The 20,211-nt window shown below is 38.9% G+C and overlaps 1 protein-coding gene across 2 annotated transcripts in view; it reads left to right on the top strand.

Annotated features, from left to right (window-relative positions):
- The window catches only part of LOC124588712 (extracellular sulfatase SULF-1 homolog), a 792,368-nt gene that overhangs the window by 645,966 nt on the left and 126,191 nt on the right, over positions 1–20,211 (top strand). For both annotated transcript variants that reach the window (XM_047131489.1, XM_047131490.1), the window contains exon 8: positions 4,053–4,228. In XM_047131489.1, the coding sequence (XP_046987445.1) occupies positions 4,053–4,228 (176 nt within the window). The remainder of the gene's footprint in view (positions 1–4,052; positions 4,229–20,211) is intronic.

Raw genomic sequence — 20,211 nt, forward strand, 5'->3', positions numbered from 1 at the left:
AAAGTCATATCAAAGACATTTCAGAGCCCGGGATACTGCCCCTCGTTTAGGTAACTCCACGTTTCGTATTTCAGCAGAACGATGGTTAGCCATACGTGACAAGCAACGGCCAAGGCCCTTAGAAGAAAAGTATGTACTGTAGCTCTCTGAACCACCCGTTTGCCTGACATGTCACCGTTTGAACGTGTCTGGGATATGATTGGCGGATAATTTGTTCGTTATCCCTTAGCAACCATTGTTGATGCTTTACTGACTTGTTTTCAAAGAATGTAGAGCGAGTTTCGTCAGAAATTAACTATGTCTTCTATAATTCCATGCCAAGACATTTAGAATCAGTGATTCCAGCAAATGGGGACTTCACACTATACTGAATTCTCAGAGTCGGATCCCATAGACTTACTTATTTACTTCCTGTTGTTTGAGTTCGGTCATAAACCGTTCGTCTAAATAGTTCCGAGACTCGCTGTATTCCTGGCACATGGGCGCCGTCAGCACAATAAGTATGGTGGTGGGTTGAACTTAACTATTGTAAACAACAGATGTGCATTCGACCAGACAGTTGTAAGCAGGCAGTGTTCTACATCTACATCTATACTCGACAAACCGCTATGAAGTGTACGGAGAGGGAATTCCCGTTGTACCAGTTGCGAGGATTTTGTGGCCGGCCGGAGTGGCCGAGTGGTTCTAGGCGCTACAGTCTGGAACCGCGCGACCGCTACGGTCGCAGATTCGAATCCTGCCTCGAGCATGGATGTGTGTGATGTCCTTAGGTTAGTTAGGTTTAAGTAGTTATAAGTTCTAGGGGACTGATGACAGATGTTAAGTCCCATAGTGCTCAGAGCCATTTGAACCATTATGCTAGGATTTTCCTCCTCCTGTTTACGTATGGATCGCGGGAAGAATGATTTTTAAATGCCTCCGTATGCGCTGTAATTAATCTGTATTGTAGTATATTCCAAGAGGCATCATTTAAAGCCGGTTCTTGAAAATTTGTTAAGTAGGCTTTCTTGGAATAGCTTGCGCCTGTCTTCAAGAGACTGCCAGTTCCGTTTCTCAGTATCTCTGTAAAACTCTCGCTAGGGCTAGATAAAGTTGTGGCCATTTATGCGGCCCTTCTCTGTATCTGCTCAATATCCCCTGTTAGTTCTATTTGGTACGGGTCCCACAAACTTGACCAATATTTTAGGATGGGTCGCACCAATGATTTGTAGATTGATTGCACTTCCCCAGTATTCTACCAGTAAACCGAGGTTCGCCACCTGCTTTACCTACGACTGAGCCTATGTGAGCATTCTATTTCATATCCCTACAAAGTGTTACGCCCAGGTATTTGTACGAGTTTACCGATTCCAACTGGGACCCATTGATATTATGGTAAAAATGTAAATGACGTGCATCTAGGGCCTCCCGTCGGGTAGACCATTGACCAGGTGCAAGTCTTTCAATTTGACGCCACTTCGGCGACTTGCTCGTCGATGGATATGAAATGATGATGATTAGTACAATACAATACCCAGTTCCTGCGCGGAGAAAATCTCCGGCCCAGCCGGCAATCGAACCCGGGCCCTTAAGATTGACATTCAGTCGCGCTTTCCACTTTTTTTTTCATTTTGTTCGTTGTTGATCGTTGTGTTTGGTCGTTGCGGACGTCAGTTGTCATCCGTTCAAGTTCGTTGTTGACCCTTTCACTCAGTGTTTTTTATTACAGAGGCCAACCAGCTCTCTGACCGAACCCGCTGAGCTACTGTGCCGGCAATCACTCAGCTACCGGGAGCTGACAATGTTATGGTCGTACGATGCTATGCTTTTTTTCGTTTTGTGAAGTGCACAGTTTTACCTTTTTTGAACATTTTCTGCAAGATACCAATATTTGCACCGCTCTGAAATCTTATCAAGATCTGATTGAATATTTGTGCAGATTCTTTCAGACAGTACTACATTACACATAACTGCGCTAGCTGTGAAGAGTCAGAGTTTAGTATTAATATCCAGTGCAAGGTCATTATTATACAACATGGACACCAAAAGGCCTTACACATTTCGCTGGGGCACATCCGAAATTACTTCTAGATATGTCGATGGCACTCCACACAAAATAACTTGCTGAGTCCCCCCTACCAAAAAATCGTTAATTCAGTAACAAATTTCGCTTGATGCTCCATAAGAGGTATTTTTGGTAATAAGCTTAGACATGGTACTGACTCAGAAGCTTTTCCGAAATCGAGGAAAACTGTATCTACCTGACTGTCTCGATCCACGGCTGTCAGTATGTCACGTGAGAAAAGTGCGAGTTGTGTTTCACATGATCCATGTTTTCAGAGTCCGTGCTGGTTGACATGGAGGAGGTCATTCTGTTCGAGATACGTAGCCCTATTACGTTGGGGCTCAGAATATATCCTAAGATTCTACAACATATCGATGTTAAGAAGTGGATGTGCGCCCGAAGTGTTTCAAAGTTATTTTGTCGCTCATCGCAATGGAGCAGCGTCTTTGAATTAAGTGTTCAAGACGTTTCCAGAGTGTTTTGAAGAAGATAAAATTGGAAAGTTTGTCTCGGACACCATGACGCCCGACCGACACAACAAGCGGAAATTCTGCTGCACCTTAATTAAAATGCAAGACGTGGAAAGTTCTTTTCTGTCATCAGTGTTGACGAGACTTGCTGTTGTCTATATGAACCTACCACAAAACCATGAAGTGCACGTGGAAGGTCAAGACTGACAACTTAACCGACACTGAAGCCAATGTGATGCGCGAATTAAACAATATCCCAAAAAGGATTTTTCTGGCAGTTTCACATGGTTGTATGAAATTTCTGTGCGTTGTATTCAATTGGGGGGAGGGGCGGGGGGAGGGAAGGGAGTCTGTATAGAACACCTAAAACATTAAAATCGCCACCACAACTTTTCTCAATTTTTTTTTCTTTTTCTTTTGTAATCTAGTCTCAACCCAATCAGTGATAACGCTAACTAAGTCACATGTATCATCCTTAGTATTGCAATTTTAATTAATGTTAGTGTTTCTATTGTCGTCGTTTATACCGTTTCTAAGGTTTAGTCTATTATTCCTGCATTGTGCCTAAGACTTGGTACGATTAATGCCATGTGGATTGCTGATACTGGTAAATACTGAACAATTTTTGATATCGTGGCTCTGTTTCGTATTGTCTGTCAGTCTTACAGAAATCATACCCTAAAACCGCTACAGTATTGCCATATTGTGGATTTTAATGCAAGGGCTACAACAAGATGGGTAAGTAACTTATAAGGGGTAGTCAAATGAAAACGAGACGGCTTGAAAAAAATAAGTAAACTGTCTTTTATTTCAGAAGTAATCGCTGTAACTGTTAATACACACATCTCGCTGTGAGACAAAATGGCCAGTGCCTTCATGGGAGAAATTTTTGCAGTTGCGTAGGGAACCATGATTGTAACCGGGCGTGCACTTCTTCGTCCGAAACGAATCGACGACCATAAATGTCTTTTTTCGGGGCTGGCCCACATATTGCCAAGAATGTTTCGAGTATGCCGCAGAAGCTTTGCTGGGAAGCTCTTACACATCCTTCAAACAGTCCCCATCTCCCCCCATGCAATTTCCATATTTTTGGAGTCTCGAAGAAAGACATTCATGGTCGTTGATTTGCTTCGGACAAAGAGGCGCACGCCTGGGTACACTCATTCTTTTGTAGGCAACCGTAAACATTTTTTCATGAAGGCAGTGACCGCCTTGTCTCATAGCGGGATAAATGTGTTAACAACGATGGATATTCCTTTTTAAATAATAAACAGTACTTACTTTTATCCATCTGTCTCCTTTTCATTTGAGTGCGCCTTATAACTGTTAATAAAAAAAAGTGCTAGCTAACCATTTCCTGTTGAATTGTATAAGCAACAGATATTTAATTCAAGAAGTTGTCCTATACGAACAACTCATAAAGTACAGTCAAAATGGAATCGACTGGAGCCACAAAAATAATGGGAAAGAAGGAATTGGACAAAATCTGAAAGAAACTATAAAAACTAATTCCTAATCTTTTTTACCTTTCATGGCAGATCTACCAAGAGCTGAAGGCACTGGGTGAATTGGATAACACTTACCTGGTGTATACATCGGATCATGGCTACCATTTGGGCCAGTTCGGGCTTGTCAAGGGCAAGTCATTCCCATTCGAGTTCGACGTTCGTGTGCCATTCCTGGTGAGAGGCCCTGGCGTGCAGCCAGGCACAGTGTGAGTATCCCTAGTCTAGCAATACCTTCATCACTTAGTATCCCTAGTCTAGCAATGCCTTCATCACTTTCTGGGACTTGGTAAAGCTTTTCAGCAAGGTAACTGATTCATATCTATAGATGTTAATTATACCTCTGTTATCTGTTCAGGGGCATATCCAGGGGGGGGGGGGGGGGTAGTCGTTGGGCTGCAGGTCAACCCCCGTCCAGAACTACGCCTGTTTCTTCTTAATCTCAAAGAAAAGTCTTTGCAGCAAAGCTTTCAGACTTAAAGTCCTCAAAAATTTTCACGCTGTCATAGTTGAGATTATAATAGATTGAGGTTCAAATGGCTCTGAGCACTATGGGACTCAACTGCTGAGGTCATTAGTCCCCTAGAACTTAGAACTAGTTAAACCTAACTAACCTAAGGACAGCACAAACATCCATGCCCGAGGCAGGATTCGAACCTGCGACCGTAGCGGTCTTGAGGTTCCAGACTGCAGCGCCTTTAACCGCACGGCCACCTCAGCCGGCAATAGATTGAGGAAATACCTTCATTTACTTTAGACAATTTGGAGATGACACAGTGACGCAAAATTTCTTTGAGCTTCCCCTCCCCTCTGCCCCACCCCCTTGGCCCCCTTTCTCAAGGCCACAATCCTGGATTCGACTCTGTCTCTGTTTTATGTAAAATGTTGATATAAGAGTCACAGCTATAACCTCAAGAGATTTAGGCAAACTATTGCAGTGAAAATTTTAATCGCATACATGAGTTCAGTATGTTAACACACTATCAAATCGCTAACTGAAGACTTTTCTCACCTGCATAATTTTTCATTAAGCATTAATTTTTCTTGTACTATATACAGAAATGTTAATTTGATATATGAATAGATCTGGGCAATTTAACGAATCCTAACTAATGACAAAGTACACTACTTTACTTGCCTATCCATGTTTCTTGTAAATGAATCAGACAAAGAACCTTACCTATTTATTCTGACACTAGAGCAACTATGGGAATATATTATGGAAATGATGCATTGTTTGAAATGACATTCTATAGCTCTGTGAAAGAGCAGAAGACTATTTGCAGTGAACTTCTTCAAAAAGTAGTTTGAAAATGTGCAAAATGTGAGGCTACAACAATACGCCAAAACAGTGTAGCCTCAGATGCACCATATGAGGTTTATGTGACAATATTGTTGATCCTGCCAACCATGGCATTTAAGTTTAGTACATCATTTTGGGATTTTTGCAAAAAATTGAGTGTAATCACTTAAAGGCACCAAACTATTATATTCTAATATTCAAGAGCTATCAAATACTCTTAATAAAGAAACCTTGCTACATTTAACAAAACTGGAGAGCTCAAATTTAAAACACATACCATAATTATGAGAATCAATATAAAGTATTCAACAAATTTAGTCCTTTTTACTTAGTAATGTCACTAACCTATGCCAACTGTCAATAATCACATTCAACTGTAATTTGGTAACTCCAGTTGAAAATACTATCAGTCTATTTCTGCAGTCTATATACAAATGTTTGAGCATTTCTTGTTATTTCATAAAACTTCATCAATTGTAACTATAAAATGAGTTGCTGTTCATTAACAGTATCCCACAATATGTAACAGATATGTCAAAATATGTTCAACAGTACCTGTATAGAGTGGTATAGGAATTCCAATATTTATCAATAAACTACTATGTGAATTGATAATCCAGCATTAAGAGCTAGTGCACATCACATAGTTTTATTTATCCTCCTTCTTCCTCATCAGTCAATGTTAATGTCCATATCACTGCATTTTTTAATGTCAAAAGTATCTGGACACCCCTAAAACATACTTTTTTCATATTAGGTGCATTTTGCTGGCACCTGCTGCCAGGTATTCCATATCAGCGACCTCAGTAGTCATTAGACATTGTTAGAGAGCAGAATAGGGCGCTCCGCAAAACTCACAGACTTTGAACAAGGTCAGGTGATTGGGTGTCACTTGTGTCATATGTCTGTACATGAGATTTCCACACTTTTAAACATCCCTAGGTCCACTGTTTCTGATGTGATAGTGAACTGGAAATGTGAAGGGACATGCACAGCACAAAAGCGTACAGAGTGACCTCGTCTGTTGACTGACAAGACTGCCGACAGTTGTAGAGGGTCATAATGAGTAGTAGGCAGGCATGTGCCCTGATCACCACAAAGGACTTCCAAACTGTATCAGAATCCACTGCAGGCAAAAAGGAATGCAAATGTCTCAAAAATGAGATTGGTAGGAAGTGCAAAATGGCTAATCAAGGATGGACGGAGGACAATTGTAAGGATGTAGAGGCATATATCACTAGGGGTAAGATAGATACCGCCTACACGAAAATTAAAGACACCTTTGCAGAAAAGAGAACCACCTGTATGAATATCCAGAGCTCAGATGGACAACCAGTCCTAAGCCAAGAAGGGAACCCACAAAGGGGGAACGACTATACAGAGGGTCTATCTATACAAGAGCAATGTAGTTGATGGCAATATTATGGAAATAGAAGAGGATGTAGATGAAGATGAAATGGGAGATACGATGCTGTGTGAAGAATCTGACTGACCACTGAAAGACCTAAGCCAAAAGTAAGGCCCCGGGAGTAGACAACATTCCATCAGAACTACTGATAACCTTGGGAGAGCCAGCCATGAAAAAACTCTTCCATCTGGTGAGCAAGATGTATGAGACAGGCGAAATACCCTCAGACTTCAAGAAGAATTCTTTACAGATGAATGGGAAAACTAGTAGAAGCTGACCTCGGGAAAGGTCAGTTTGGATGCCATAGAAATGTCGGAACATGTGAGGCAATAGAAGATAGATTAACTAAAGGCAAACCTACGTTTCTAGCATTTGTAGACTTAGAGAAAGCTTTTGACAATGTTGACTCAAATACTCTCTTTCAAATTCTGGAGATGGCACGAGTAAAATACAGGGAGAGAAAGCTATTTACAATTTGTACAGAAACCAGACTGCAGTTATAAGAGTCAAGGGGCATGAAAGGAAAGCAGTGGTTGAGAAGGGAGGGAGACAGGTTTGTAACCTATCTCTGATGTTATTCAAGCTGTATATTGAGCAAACAGTAAAGGAAAAAATGAAAACTTAGAGTAGGAATTAAAACCTGTGGAGAAGAAATAAAAACCTTGAGGTTCGCTGTCAGACACAGCAAAGAACCTGGAAGATCAATTGAATGAAATGAACAGTGTCTTGAAAGGAGGATATAAGACGAACATCAACAAAAGCAAAACGAGAATAATGGGAATGTAATCGAATTAAATCAAATGATGCTGAGGGGATTAGATTACGAAATGAGAAACTTAAAGTAGTAGATGAGTTTTGCTATTTGAGGAGAAAACTAACTGATGATGGTCGAAGTAGAGAGGATGCAAAAGTAGGCTTTTAGTGGCAAGGAAAGCGTTTCTGAATAAGAGAAATTTGTTAACATCGAGTAAAGATTTAAGTGTCGGAAATCGTTTGTGAATGTATTTGCATGGAGTATCGAGTATTTGTATGGGAGTGAAACATGGAAGATAAATAGTTTAGACAAGAAAGAGTAGAAGCTTCCGAAATGTGGTGCTACAGAAGAATGCTGAAAATTAGATGGGTAGATCATGTAACTAATGAGGAGGTACTGAATAGAATTGGGGAGAAGAGGAATTTGCGGCTGAGCTTCACTAGAAGAAGGTAGGACACGTTCTGAGGCGTCAAGGGATCACTGATTTAGTATTGGAGAGAAGCGTTGAGTGTAAAACTCGTAGTGGGTAGACCAAGAGATGAATACACTAAGCAGATTCAGGAGGATGTAGGTTGTAGTAGTAGTAGTAGTAGTAGTAGTAGTAGTAGTAGTTTTTTTTTTTTTTGGGGGGGAGGAGACCAGACAGCGAGGTCATCAGTCTCATCGGATTAGGGAAGGATGTCAGCCGTGCCCTTTGAAAAGAACCATCCGGGCATTTGCCTGGAACGATGTAGGGAAATCACGGAAAACCTAAATCAGGATGGCCGGACGCGGGATTGAACCGTCATCCTCCCAAATGCGAGTCCAGTGTGCTAACCACTGCGCCCCCTCGCTCGGTGCTGTAGGTTGTAGTAGTTACTCAGAGAGGAAAAGGCTTGCACGGGATAGGGTAGCATGGAGAGCTTCATCAAACCAGTCTCTGGACTGAAGACCACAACAACAACAACAGACTGGCCTGCACAGAGTCCTGACCTGAATCCTATAGACACCTTTGGGATGTTTTGGAACACCGACTTCGTGCCAGGCCTTGCCGCCGGACATCGATACCTCTCCTCAGTGCAGCACTCCATGAAAAATGGGCTGCCATTCCCCAACAAACTTTCCAGCACCTGACTTAACGTATGGAACTTGTCATCAAGGCTAAAGGTTGGCCAACAACCATATTGAATTCCAACATTACCGATGGAGGGCACCACGAACTTGTAAGTCATTTTCAGTCAGGTGTCTGGATACTTTTAATCAAATAGTGTACATTAGTACTCCACAATCAACTTGACGCCATTTGGTGGAAGATTCTTTTGGAACCACTAGCTTATCCCCCCTTCATATGTTCCATTCGCAAATGTTGTACCAGGGAAGACTGGATTATCCATAAACCTCTGTATTAGCTCTATTTACTCGAATTTTCTCATTCTGGTCATTTTGAGACATATGTGGGGGAGAGTAATATGTTGTCTGGCTCTTCCTGGTACATACTCTGTTGTAATTTGAATAGTAAATATCTCTGTGATTCGCAATGCCTGTATTGATGTAGGTCAAAAAGATAAAATGAGAAGCAAGCTTTCTGCATGTCCACATCTATTTGTAGAAGACAAGAAGAATAAACAGATATATATGACTTCTCTACAGTTCCAATACAGGTGACAGTTGAAACAAATGAAAATGCGTGAACTCCACAAAGAATTAAGGAATTATTAACACATGGACTAATGTGGGCTTTTCAATTGACTTCTCGAATTTTTTCTCGTACTCCTACATGTACAACTGACATTGACGCAACAAACTCGTAACTTTGAGCCCTACACAATGCAGAGTGCAGCCCATACTTTTCCAGGTACTGTTGAATATCTTTTGTTTGTCTCACATCAACAGGAAACACCAGAAGGATTCTCAAACTTCCACAATGTCATTATCTATATGGACATACCAAATTGAATTATTTGGACTTTTCTGTTCTCATCAGGAGAGCTATCTACAATTCAAAATTTTGCCATAATATTTAGCCCTTTTTATATCTGCAGTAATTTTTTCCTTAACATGTTCACCTAAAATAAAAATAAATTCATTTTTATCCCTTTTGCAAAATAAGGAAGCACTCTCTTTAACCCATTAGAGGACTTTCAATATCGTTTCATATTTCACCATCAGTACCAATTCTAAGAAATTTTTTCTTTTTCCATGAAATGTTTTCATGATGACTGCAGAAATCAAGGTTTTGCTGGGCTAAGAATAGGGGCTGTAAAATGTTTCTCTACTTCTTAGTCTCCCAACTTTCTGATTATCTGTGTCAATGACCGCATTAAGTTTTTATCCCATAGAAAGTGTTCTCCATTTTTCTTCATTTGATAGTTATTCAAGTCATGGGTTATGCTTTGATATGTATGGATTCAATTCCACCACTAACAGAAAGTGTTGTGGACTGACAAGACAGCCAGTCCACAGTGACGGGTAACCGAAAGGCACGCGCTTTAACTCACGCAGCCTGGCGTGAGGTCTGAAACAGGATACGTAATGAATGCTATAAAGAAAAGAACGTAGCTGCTTGAATACTTAACTTTAATCCACAATTGGTGAACATTGGTCTTGTTACTGTACGTGCTTCATTAGATACATAGCAAAGGATAAATGGCGCCTTGCTAGGTCCTAGCAATTGACTTAGCTGAAGGCTATGCTAACTATCGTCTCAGCAATTGAGAGAGTTGTTCTCAGTGAACCTTTCCTAGCAACGTCGGCTGTTCAACTGGAGCGAGTGCTAGTAAGTCTCTCTAGACCTGTCGTGTGGCGGCGCTCGGCCTGCAACCACTGATAGTGGCGACACCCGGGTCCGACGTATACTAGCGAACTGCGGCCGATTTAAAAGCTACCACCTAGCAAGTGTGGTGTCTGGCAGTGACACCACAGAAAGAAATTTATTTTTGTTGTTTTCACCCTGAGAGGCAAATAATTGGCAGCAAAAACAGTACAGTAACTTTGTTGATGGTGTGTATAGTATTCATCTCCATAAATATTTTACCTCACTGACATGAGAGTAACAGCACAAGGAAGTGTTCCTTTAGTGTGTTCATCTGGTCTTTCTATACATTCAAAAGGTATCTCTTTGTTTTTTGTACTTCACTACCCTTTTCAGTAATCACATTTCTGATATTCTCTGGAACAGCATTGGTCAACGTGTAGTATCATTTGATGGAGAAGTAAATGTTAGATGCATGAAAATTATGTTCAGTCCCAGTATTTTCTCATCATTATTATCTTCATTGTCCTTTTCTTTTTGTCGCTTCCATCAAACTCTTCATTAAAATCACATACATTAGGCTTTTGACTTGTGTCTCTAATCTCAACATCAACATTTATCTGTGCACCAGAGCCAGATTCGGCAGTTTGATTACTCTTTCCTCTGCCACCTTTATTTTCTGCACAATATTTGGAGAAAGATCCAGTGAGTGATTTAGCCTGTCAGTCTTTGCTTTTCTGAGCTTTCTTTGGTGACAGCCAGATTGGAGAATTATTCTCACTAAAAAAAGATTTGCAAGATTATTTTCATGACACATTTTCAAACCACTGTAATTTTTTCCCTTTATATATCCTGTAGGTTTATAGCAGAGAATGGATACGTTACGTATTGATCATAAACATGTGCTCATTGTCAAATGAGTATTGTTTATAGTGTTTATATAGTGGCTGACCATAAAGCTAAAAAAGATTATTCTTACTTTACTGTATCATAAACCATTATATGTTTTGTTAAGTATGAAGATTTTAAAATCTGTAACATATTTTACAATGAAGTGTTATTTTCTTTAACACAGTGTAACGAAACAATCTGATGTTTTCAGAGGATTACAGAAGTTTAAGTGTCCATGCATTTCTGATCCGGATGGTATACAAGGGAAAATCTTGAGATTTTAAGAATCTAATTAGAATGTAGGGTTACTTGGGCTCTTCTTAAATACATGATACTGCAATCACAGTTTAAACCTACTTAACACACCACAACAAAAATCTAAAAAAATACTGCATCAATTACTTATTACTTCTAATCGAGCTTTAAGAGGAATGAAATGAAATAAAGTTAACATTTAACTAAAATTATTCTAAAGCACAGACATTAGTGGACTGTTCGGGTTTTCTCTGTTGTAATTGGTATTCTCCATTAGTTTTAAATGGAAGGCAAAATGAATTTCTACAGCAACTACCATCTTCATTTGGTCTTCTAACATGTTATGGGTTATAACATGATTTTATGATGGTATGGTTATTGATTGCCCTCATTACTATTCTTTAATAGGTATGTTTTTCTTTTATAAAAGAAATCCTCACATAATTTCTCTGTTGTTCAGATCTGTTATTTATGTTTCACACTGAAGCCACCATATTGGGAGTGGGGTGCACGCCTTTAAGGTGCTGTCTATTAATAGATTAAGATTTGAGTGATATTGGGTGTTCGGCACTTATGCAGTTTAGCAGGTACGGAAAAAATTTTTCATTTTTTTTCAAAATTTGATCGATTATAGTCAAATTTGATACGCTGATTACGAATACGATATTTATTTTCGCCCCAGTCAATTATTTACATAAAAAAAATTGTTTTAAATTTTTTTTAAATTTTTTTATTTTTCAATATTTTGTCGATATAGTGAATTCTGATGCGCTGATTTCGAATATAACATCCATTTTCATTTTCCCTTGACCGTCGGCGATATCTTCTGCCCGATAAGCGCGGCGCTGCCGATGACGCAACATTGCGTAATACACTAACTAATCAGTATTTTCAAATCATAGGCGCCTATGATTTGAAAATACTGATTAGTTAGTGTATTACGCAATGTTGCGTCATCGGCAGCGCCGCGCTTATCGGGCAGAGGGAAAATGAAAATGGATGTTATATTCGAAATCAGCGCATCAGCATTCACTATATCGACAAAATATTGAAAAATAAAAAAATTTTAAAAAAATTTAAAACAATTTTTTTGATGTAAATAATTGACTGGGGCGAAAATAAATATCGTATTCGTAATCAGCGTATCAAATTTGACTATAATCGATCAAATTTTGAAGAAAATTGATAAATTTTTTCCGTACCTGCTAAACTGCATAAGTGCCGGGTGTTCTCCTCAGAAAATAAAACATTACGAACTTTTGGTACAGTTAGTTCTGGCATATAAGGTCTAGCAGACACTAACATTGATCGTGATGTCTCCAGGTGGTAAAAACCATTGCTTAAATCTAGATGATTCTACTCTAGTTCGTAAAATAAACTATTTAATAATTATGTTATACCCATTAAAAGTTAATTTTTAGAATGTACTCGTAATACTTTGGTTCAAAAATTAATAAATCGCTGGCTAGCTCCTCACTGCAGCTACACTAGTATTTTTAAACTGTACTTACAGTACATCTTTGTAAACAGCATAGCTGTCAAAAACCATTTGATGTGGAATAGAACCGTTTATGATTCTACAGCATTTAAATATCATGCAACGCTTTACAAAAATTCTAAACATACCCCTTGACAATTGCTGTGGCCTAATCATGGGCAAGTAGGCACCTATGTATGCTGCCTCTAACTCTAAACTGGCTCTTATTTGCTGAAGCTGGTAAGACTCTTAGACTTACGAGCAATACTCAAGAATTGCTTGAACATTCATTCAAAACATTAGGGATCTTAAGTTAAACAGAGGCTGTCATGTAACACTTGTAATATAAACTTATATTCTTGGTGATAACATACTCTGTTAATCAGTGTTGTTAAAGCTCAGAAAATTATAGCCACTAGTACTTTCAGGAGGTTTAAGGCAGAATAATTTATTTTTACTTACATTAAAGTCTAACCTCCAATAGTAGAACTAGATATTGCAATGTACAGTGTACTGGACACACAAAAACATTTCGCGTCGTAGCAATATTTGATGCCTGCAGGTAATTTACGCGTGTATCGAGTTTCTTAATTTTTGGCGTAGCTTTTCTGAAATAACCGTGCGCTTTGGCAATAATGCTCACCTGAATGATTTCAGTAGACGATATATTGAAAATTTTGCCGGTGTAATTTTGACTGTAGCGAGTACAGATTTCAGCTTTGGCGTCGGTTTGAGTATTCACATGTGGATTCAGGCCAAGGCTCTACAACCGAGGAGTGGAGTATATCTTTGGTTTGCACTCTTTGCTACGCGAGAGGAAGTAAATCTAATCCTTGGTGGAATTTGGGAGCCAGGTGGTGGTGTGTGAAGAGGCACTAATTTTCGTCGTGTTTTGGGTGAAATTATCGTGCATAGTGTTACTACGGAATACACAGTACATATCATACAAGAGCTATTTGATAACGACAGTTGCATTGAGATTCCATATAACTGTTCTTCGTGCTGACGAGAAACTAAGCCAAGATGTCTGGACGTGAAGGTGGGAAGAAGAAACCTCTGAAACAACCAAAGAAGAAGGAGCTGGAAATGGACGAGGACGACGTCGCTCGTAAACAGAGGCAGAAAGAAGAGGCGAAAGCTCTAGCAGAAGCAAAAGCAAGAGCAGCTCAGAAGGGCCCTCTTGGCGGAGGTGGAATAAAAAAGTCTGGTAAAAAGTGATTGACGCAGAAATTCGCAGTGTCTTTTTTTCTGTCAGTGACGTATGTTACTCGTGCAAGAGGAAACGCAAAAAAAAGATTGAATGCTATTGTAAATTCGAAACGTCCAGAAGTATGATAAAATCTTACAAATATGAAATTCACTCGGGTTTGTAATTTGTCTGTACTGTTCAAGTAATGGTCGTTTTCCTGAAGTTATTCTTGCTTTGTGACTTTCTTTGATACTGCCAGACGTGATGTGTGTAATGACTTCTAACTATTGGACTGTTGAAAATGCCATACTTCTGTTACTGTATTGTTCCCAGCATTTATCTTTTTTATATCTATTGAGAAAATAAATGTCTTTAGCTGTGTATAAACTCATTTCATTGATTATGTACACACACACACACACCTTGATAAGTTTTGTGTTATAGAATTAATGTGTGTCCCACTCTTAATGGTCACATTTCAGTAAAACATTTATTTTCCTCTTTGCCTATTTTGATGTTGAGGAAAACAGCTTTCATACTTGAATCATTTGAAATACTGCCTCGCCATAGTTTTTAAAGGCAAGCTATTTAGATTTACAATGGATAGTTTTAGGAGACACAGGTAAATGTCATGACGATAAACACCTGGAAAAGGAATACTGTGTATTCAAATTATCACTGGATTTGATGTAATGTTTGCTCCCAGATTATGCGAAGTTATGTTTAGCATGTCGGCTTTGAATGGAAATTGTTATTCAGTGGGAAGAACTCTATATCCTTGTATTGCAATGAGAGCAGACACATTTATGCTGTAATTTGGAAAGCTTTGTTTAATCTGGCCCTTTCCGTCATGAAGTGTTTTTCTACTGTTCTTTACATGTGAATAGTGTTTGACAAGTGGATGAAAGGACAATAAGCAAACTTTTGCTACTCAGCATTAGTGCTGATAAGGCTGCAGGTAATATAACAATGTTGTGTAGTGTAAAATGTATAGTTCGAACAGAGGTTGATTTTAGAAAGTTTTCTGCCCATGCCTTGATACTTGGGAACTAGTGAGGATGCACAGTCTAATGCACTTTTAGCCCTGTTTGTAAAAGTTACTTGCACGTTAATGCACAACTAGGTCCATGCATAATAGTGTTGCATTTTATTTGCATATGACCTCAATAGCAGTTTTGATAGCTATTGACCTTACCTGTATAGGATATTTGGTGTAATTTTTTTAAAAACCTTTAAAACATTTATTACATTCCTCTGATTAACTACTAGTTACTTTTTGGCACTGCTTAGTCTTCTTCAGGCTGCTGTTTCTGGTATTTAGCTCAGTGTGTCCCACTTTCTGTCCTTGGAGCTACGTTTGTTACACCTTCTGTAGTGTCAGTCTTTCATTCTGCTGTCTGTGTAGACATTAACTGTATTTAGTAATCTAATTTCAATCACTATTGATGGTTATAAGTAAACCATAAAAAAAGTAGGAAGCCTATTGTTCATTGTGTGGTTTTCCAATTATTTTTTAGTATGTCAAATTACTGTCCTACCAATATTTTCTAATTTTGGTGATAGCTTTCCCCCCCTCTCCTTAGATCATCTTAATACCAGACAAAGCAAAGAGAAACACTGAATGTTCTAGTATTTTTCCAAACACCATGCACAATTGTTGTTCTTAATTGAATGATGTTCCTTGCCCTGTGAAATGTGGGTCACGAGATGCCTTATAAAAATAATTTCACTGGTGCCTATTTGGAGTTGAAACTGTGCTTGTAGTGTCTAATCCAATTTCTTCTTATCTCTTTTGTTATTGCCTATTAACCTTCTTTATAATATCATAGGCCTCATTTCATCATGTGGAGTGAAAACTCCAGTCCCACTACTGTGGTTTCACACTGTTTGCATCCTGGGGACTAGTGTAGCAGGGGATACAACCCGTCGGCTTTGGACAATGTCACAAGTCGCCAAACGAGAAGCGATTCTTCTTAGTGTTGTAGCTCCCTTCAGTAGCTGATAAGTGTTTTTTGGCTTTTTAAAAAAAATCTCACGAGATAGAATAAACAGATCCACTTTATTAAGCAATCAGTAAAAAAACGAAACTGAAACATAACAGCAAAAGCGAAAATGGTAAACTGCTCTCTGGCAACTTGTGACGTCATTGTCCAAAGCCGACGGGTTGTATCCCCTGCTACACTAGACCCGCATCCTGCATCCTCGGTTTTAATATTTTGTAAATGTGTTGCATTCCATACATTGGTTCTTCCTCCCTTCCCCCATTTTCTGTCTGTAAATTAAAGAACTGTAGTAGCAATTAGGTGTCTGTCTGCGAGGGTATTTCACACAACTCATTGCTGTGTTGTACTAAGAGGTACAATGGGCAATGCTTGGAACTGGAACATGGTCCTACTTAATCATCCACATTAAGACCACAGTTTCTTTTACTAATTTTTTTTGGTTGCATTTGTGGGTCACCATGTGTTAATGACATGCTTTCTGCAAATAAACATTGTGTAATTGGTTTTGAAATGCAGATAATTAGGGTGCACACAAAGTTTGAATGTTGCTTATGATTTTCAGTATTTTGCATTTCTCTACGTGTCACTCCTTATCCACCCTTTAGCATATTTAGCACTGACTTTGTTGACTGCTTTGCTCCCTTTAAATTGAGTAGTGGACAGAGGTCTTTGAAAGAATTGCTCTTGTGTCAAAGTAAATTCCAACATGCCAGCTTAGCTTCATCATGTAAGAATGAAACATTTCTAGTTTTTTAAATAAGCCCTGACAGTTTAATTTTCAAAGCAATGCCAGACATGTTATGTTAATTTGTAATAAATTACATAAGTGCTTGCTAAAGCAATGATGGTTGTAATTGCCCGATAAATCTATTATCAAGTGTGTGTGTTTATTATTATTTGCCAACACAAAATTGAGTTCTAAATATAAATTCAGTAAAAATGGAACTGTAAGAAACAGTCCACCTCAACATTTTCATATATGTGAAAACATGATCTACTGGGTAGCTGAACCTACTGATGCTGGATAGTGTCTATAAATCATGACCTCATGACTGACAATATTTTTATTGTCTATATAATCCTTTTTTGGAATCTGGAGAGTAGTCTGAGCCCTATATTAGATTGAGAGCTGACAAATTAGTGTTGAAGGCTTCAGTTAACCTATATCTGCATGTGAATATTAAAGTTCAGAAAATTAGAAAATGTGTTAAGCTTAGGATAACATAGCAGCAAATACTACTCAATAAATATTTTTAATAAGTTGAAATTAATGAACCTGTAATTGGAGACCCAGTATGTACCACTGTTTGTGTAAAGACTTGAATTTAATGCAAGAAACAGGAGCAAGTTATGTGAAATTTTGTTGCATTAATTTCTGTTATTTCCAGGCTTGTACACAATCAGCTTACACTCACAAAAAAGAGTGCTTTTCTGTAGTTTCAGTAGACTAAAGCCAATAAACTACAGTTTTTGGGCAGCTATGTTAGATGACTGTGTATCAACTAAATGGGGCTCATATTCAGAAAAATTGTTAATGGCTGTGCTCATGAACCATGTGAAAACACTATTTCAGAAGCTATAGAAAGAAGCATGCCACATTTAAAAGAATGTCAAATAAAGGAATGTTAAATTTTGTTTACAAGATACAGCACAGAAAGTTAGATTGTAGATTTGACTAAATAACTAAGGATTACAACTACGAACAATTTAATTTGGATCCATCACATAGAAATGCTGTGGTGAAGGTGAACCAAAGACTGCATTTTACTAACAGAACACTTACACACTGCAACAAATCTACTGACAACACTGTGTACACTGTGCTTGTCTGCCCTCTTTTCAAGTGTTGCTGCATGGTACAGCATCTTTACCATATAGGCCATCAAAAGGTTCAAAGAAGGGCATTTTATTTTGTATTATTTGAGGCAGGTGAGAGGGAGTGACTGGTATGATCACTTGAGTCAAGGTGGCAGGCATTAAAACAACAGCATTTTTAGTTATGGCTAGACCTATTCTTGAAACCATGAAATTTGCCCCAGCTTTCTCCTCTGTATGCTAAAGTAGTGAGACATGACCAGAGTGGTAAAATGGTAGAAATCAGATCTCTCTCAGAAATATGTGTTTGTTGCTCCCACAAGTTATTCTTGAGTGGAACAGTAGAAAAATAGTCAAAGTATCTCTTTGCACCCTGTGTCAAACACTTGATTGTGTGCTGCAGAGTAAGTATGTAGATGTAGAAAGAAAAAGAAGTGGGCATATGGAGGAACCCGGGCAGAGCTTTTCACTCCCTCTAATGTGAAAAAGTTGTGCCAAAATAATCTCATTAGAAGGTTGTGTGAGGGTTTCTGCTGTCTTGAAGTTTGCTTTTAACTTATACTAGATAGAACATCCACTTGTTCTTACTGTTCTTCGTGTAATGCTGCTTTTACTATGAGTAGTACAGACTATATACTCTGGAAGGAACCTGGTGTATTGGCCAGACTACAACTCACTCAATTTACAACTTAATCATGTCACTTGACCATCTCCTCTGACAGATTTGTCACCATACTATACATTTTTCTTCAGTCTACATTCTTAAATCTGTGTTGACAAAGAATTGTGGTACTTCACCAGGGAGGATCTATGTGGTGCGACGGGTGGAACTGCAGACTCTGAGCAGCTCATTGTGATGTCTGAAATTCATCAAAAGAGCATCTTTCACTGCCTCAGAACAACCTAGGAGGATCTTGGACATAAAAATCAAACCCATAACCATCTCAGTACCTTAACTAACAGTTGCTTAAATCTAGTTGAATGCCAATGATGAACAGTTACTTGGTTATATTAATTGCTAAGTGTATAAGTGTTTCACAAAACCCTTGAAATATTAACAAACATGTCTGCACTCTTATTGTTGTTGATCTATATACCAATATTGTTATGTTATTTTGACTGTAACAAATAGAAAACCCCCTTTAAATAAGTTGACTCGCGTTACATGTGTTACAAGTCATGTATGAAGTAAACTTCTGGAACTGTACTACACGGAAATATCAAATCAGGATTCAGGCCGTGCATCACTGCTCTGAATAATGGCTATATACAGTAAGTATAGTATCATTGCAGTTTTCATGACTATCTCTCTAATTTTACATTCGTGATCTCCTCGGGAGGTATAAGTAGGGGGAAGCAATATATTCGATACCTCATCCAGAAACGCACCCTCTCGAAACCTGGCGAGCAAGCTACACCGCGATGCAGAGCACCTCTCTTGCAGAGTCTGCCACTTGAGTTTATTAAACATCTCCGTAACACTATCACGGTTACCAAATAACCCTGTGATGAAACGCGCCGCTCTTCTTTGGATCTTCTCTATCTCCTCCGTCAAACCGATCTGGTACGGATCCCACACTGATGAGCAATACTCAAGTATAGGTCGAACGAGTGTTTTGTAAGCCACCTCCTTTGTTGATGGACTACATTTTCTAAGCACTCTACCAATGAATCTCAACCTGGTACCCGCCTTACCAACAATTAATTTTATATGATCATTCCACTCCAAATCGTTCCGCACGCATACTCCCAGATATTTTACAGAAATAACTGCTACCAGTGTTTGTTCCGCTATCATATAATCATACAATAAAGGATCCTTCTTTCTATGTATTCGCAATACGTTACATTTGTCTATGTTAAGGGACAGTTGCCACTCCCTGCACCAAGTGCCTATCCGCTGCAGATCTTCCTGCATTTCGCTACAATTTTCTAATGCTGCAACTTCTCTGTATATTACAGCATCATCCGCGAAAAGCCGCATGGAACTTCCGACACTATCTACTAGGTCATTTATATATATTGTGAAAAGCAATGGTCCCATGACACTCCCCTGTGGCACGCCAGAGGTTACTTTAACGTCTGTAGACGTCTCTCCATTGATAACAACATGCTGTGTTCTGTTTGCTAAAAACTCTTCAATCCAGCCACACAGCTGGTCTGATATTCCGTAGGCTCTTACTTTGTTTATCAGGCGACAGTGCGGAACTGTATTGAACGCCTTCCGGAAGTCAAGAAAAATAGCATCTACGTGGGAGCCTGTATCTAATATTTTCTGGGTCTCATGAACAAATAAAGCGAGTTGGGTCTCACACGATCGCTGTTTCCGGAATCCATGTTGATTCCTACATAGTAGATTCTGGGTT

The sequence above is a fragment of the Schistocerca americana genome, chromosome 2 (genome assembly GCF_021461395.2).
Source record: "Schistocerca americana isolate TAMUIC-IGC-003095 chromosome 2, iqSchAmer2.1, whole genome shotgun sequence".
NCBI lineage: Eukaryota > Metazoa > Arthropoda > Insecta > Orthoptera > Acrididae > Schistocerca > Schistocerca americana.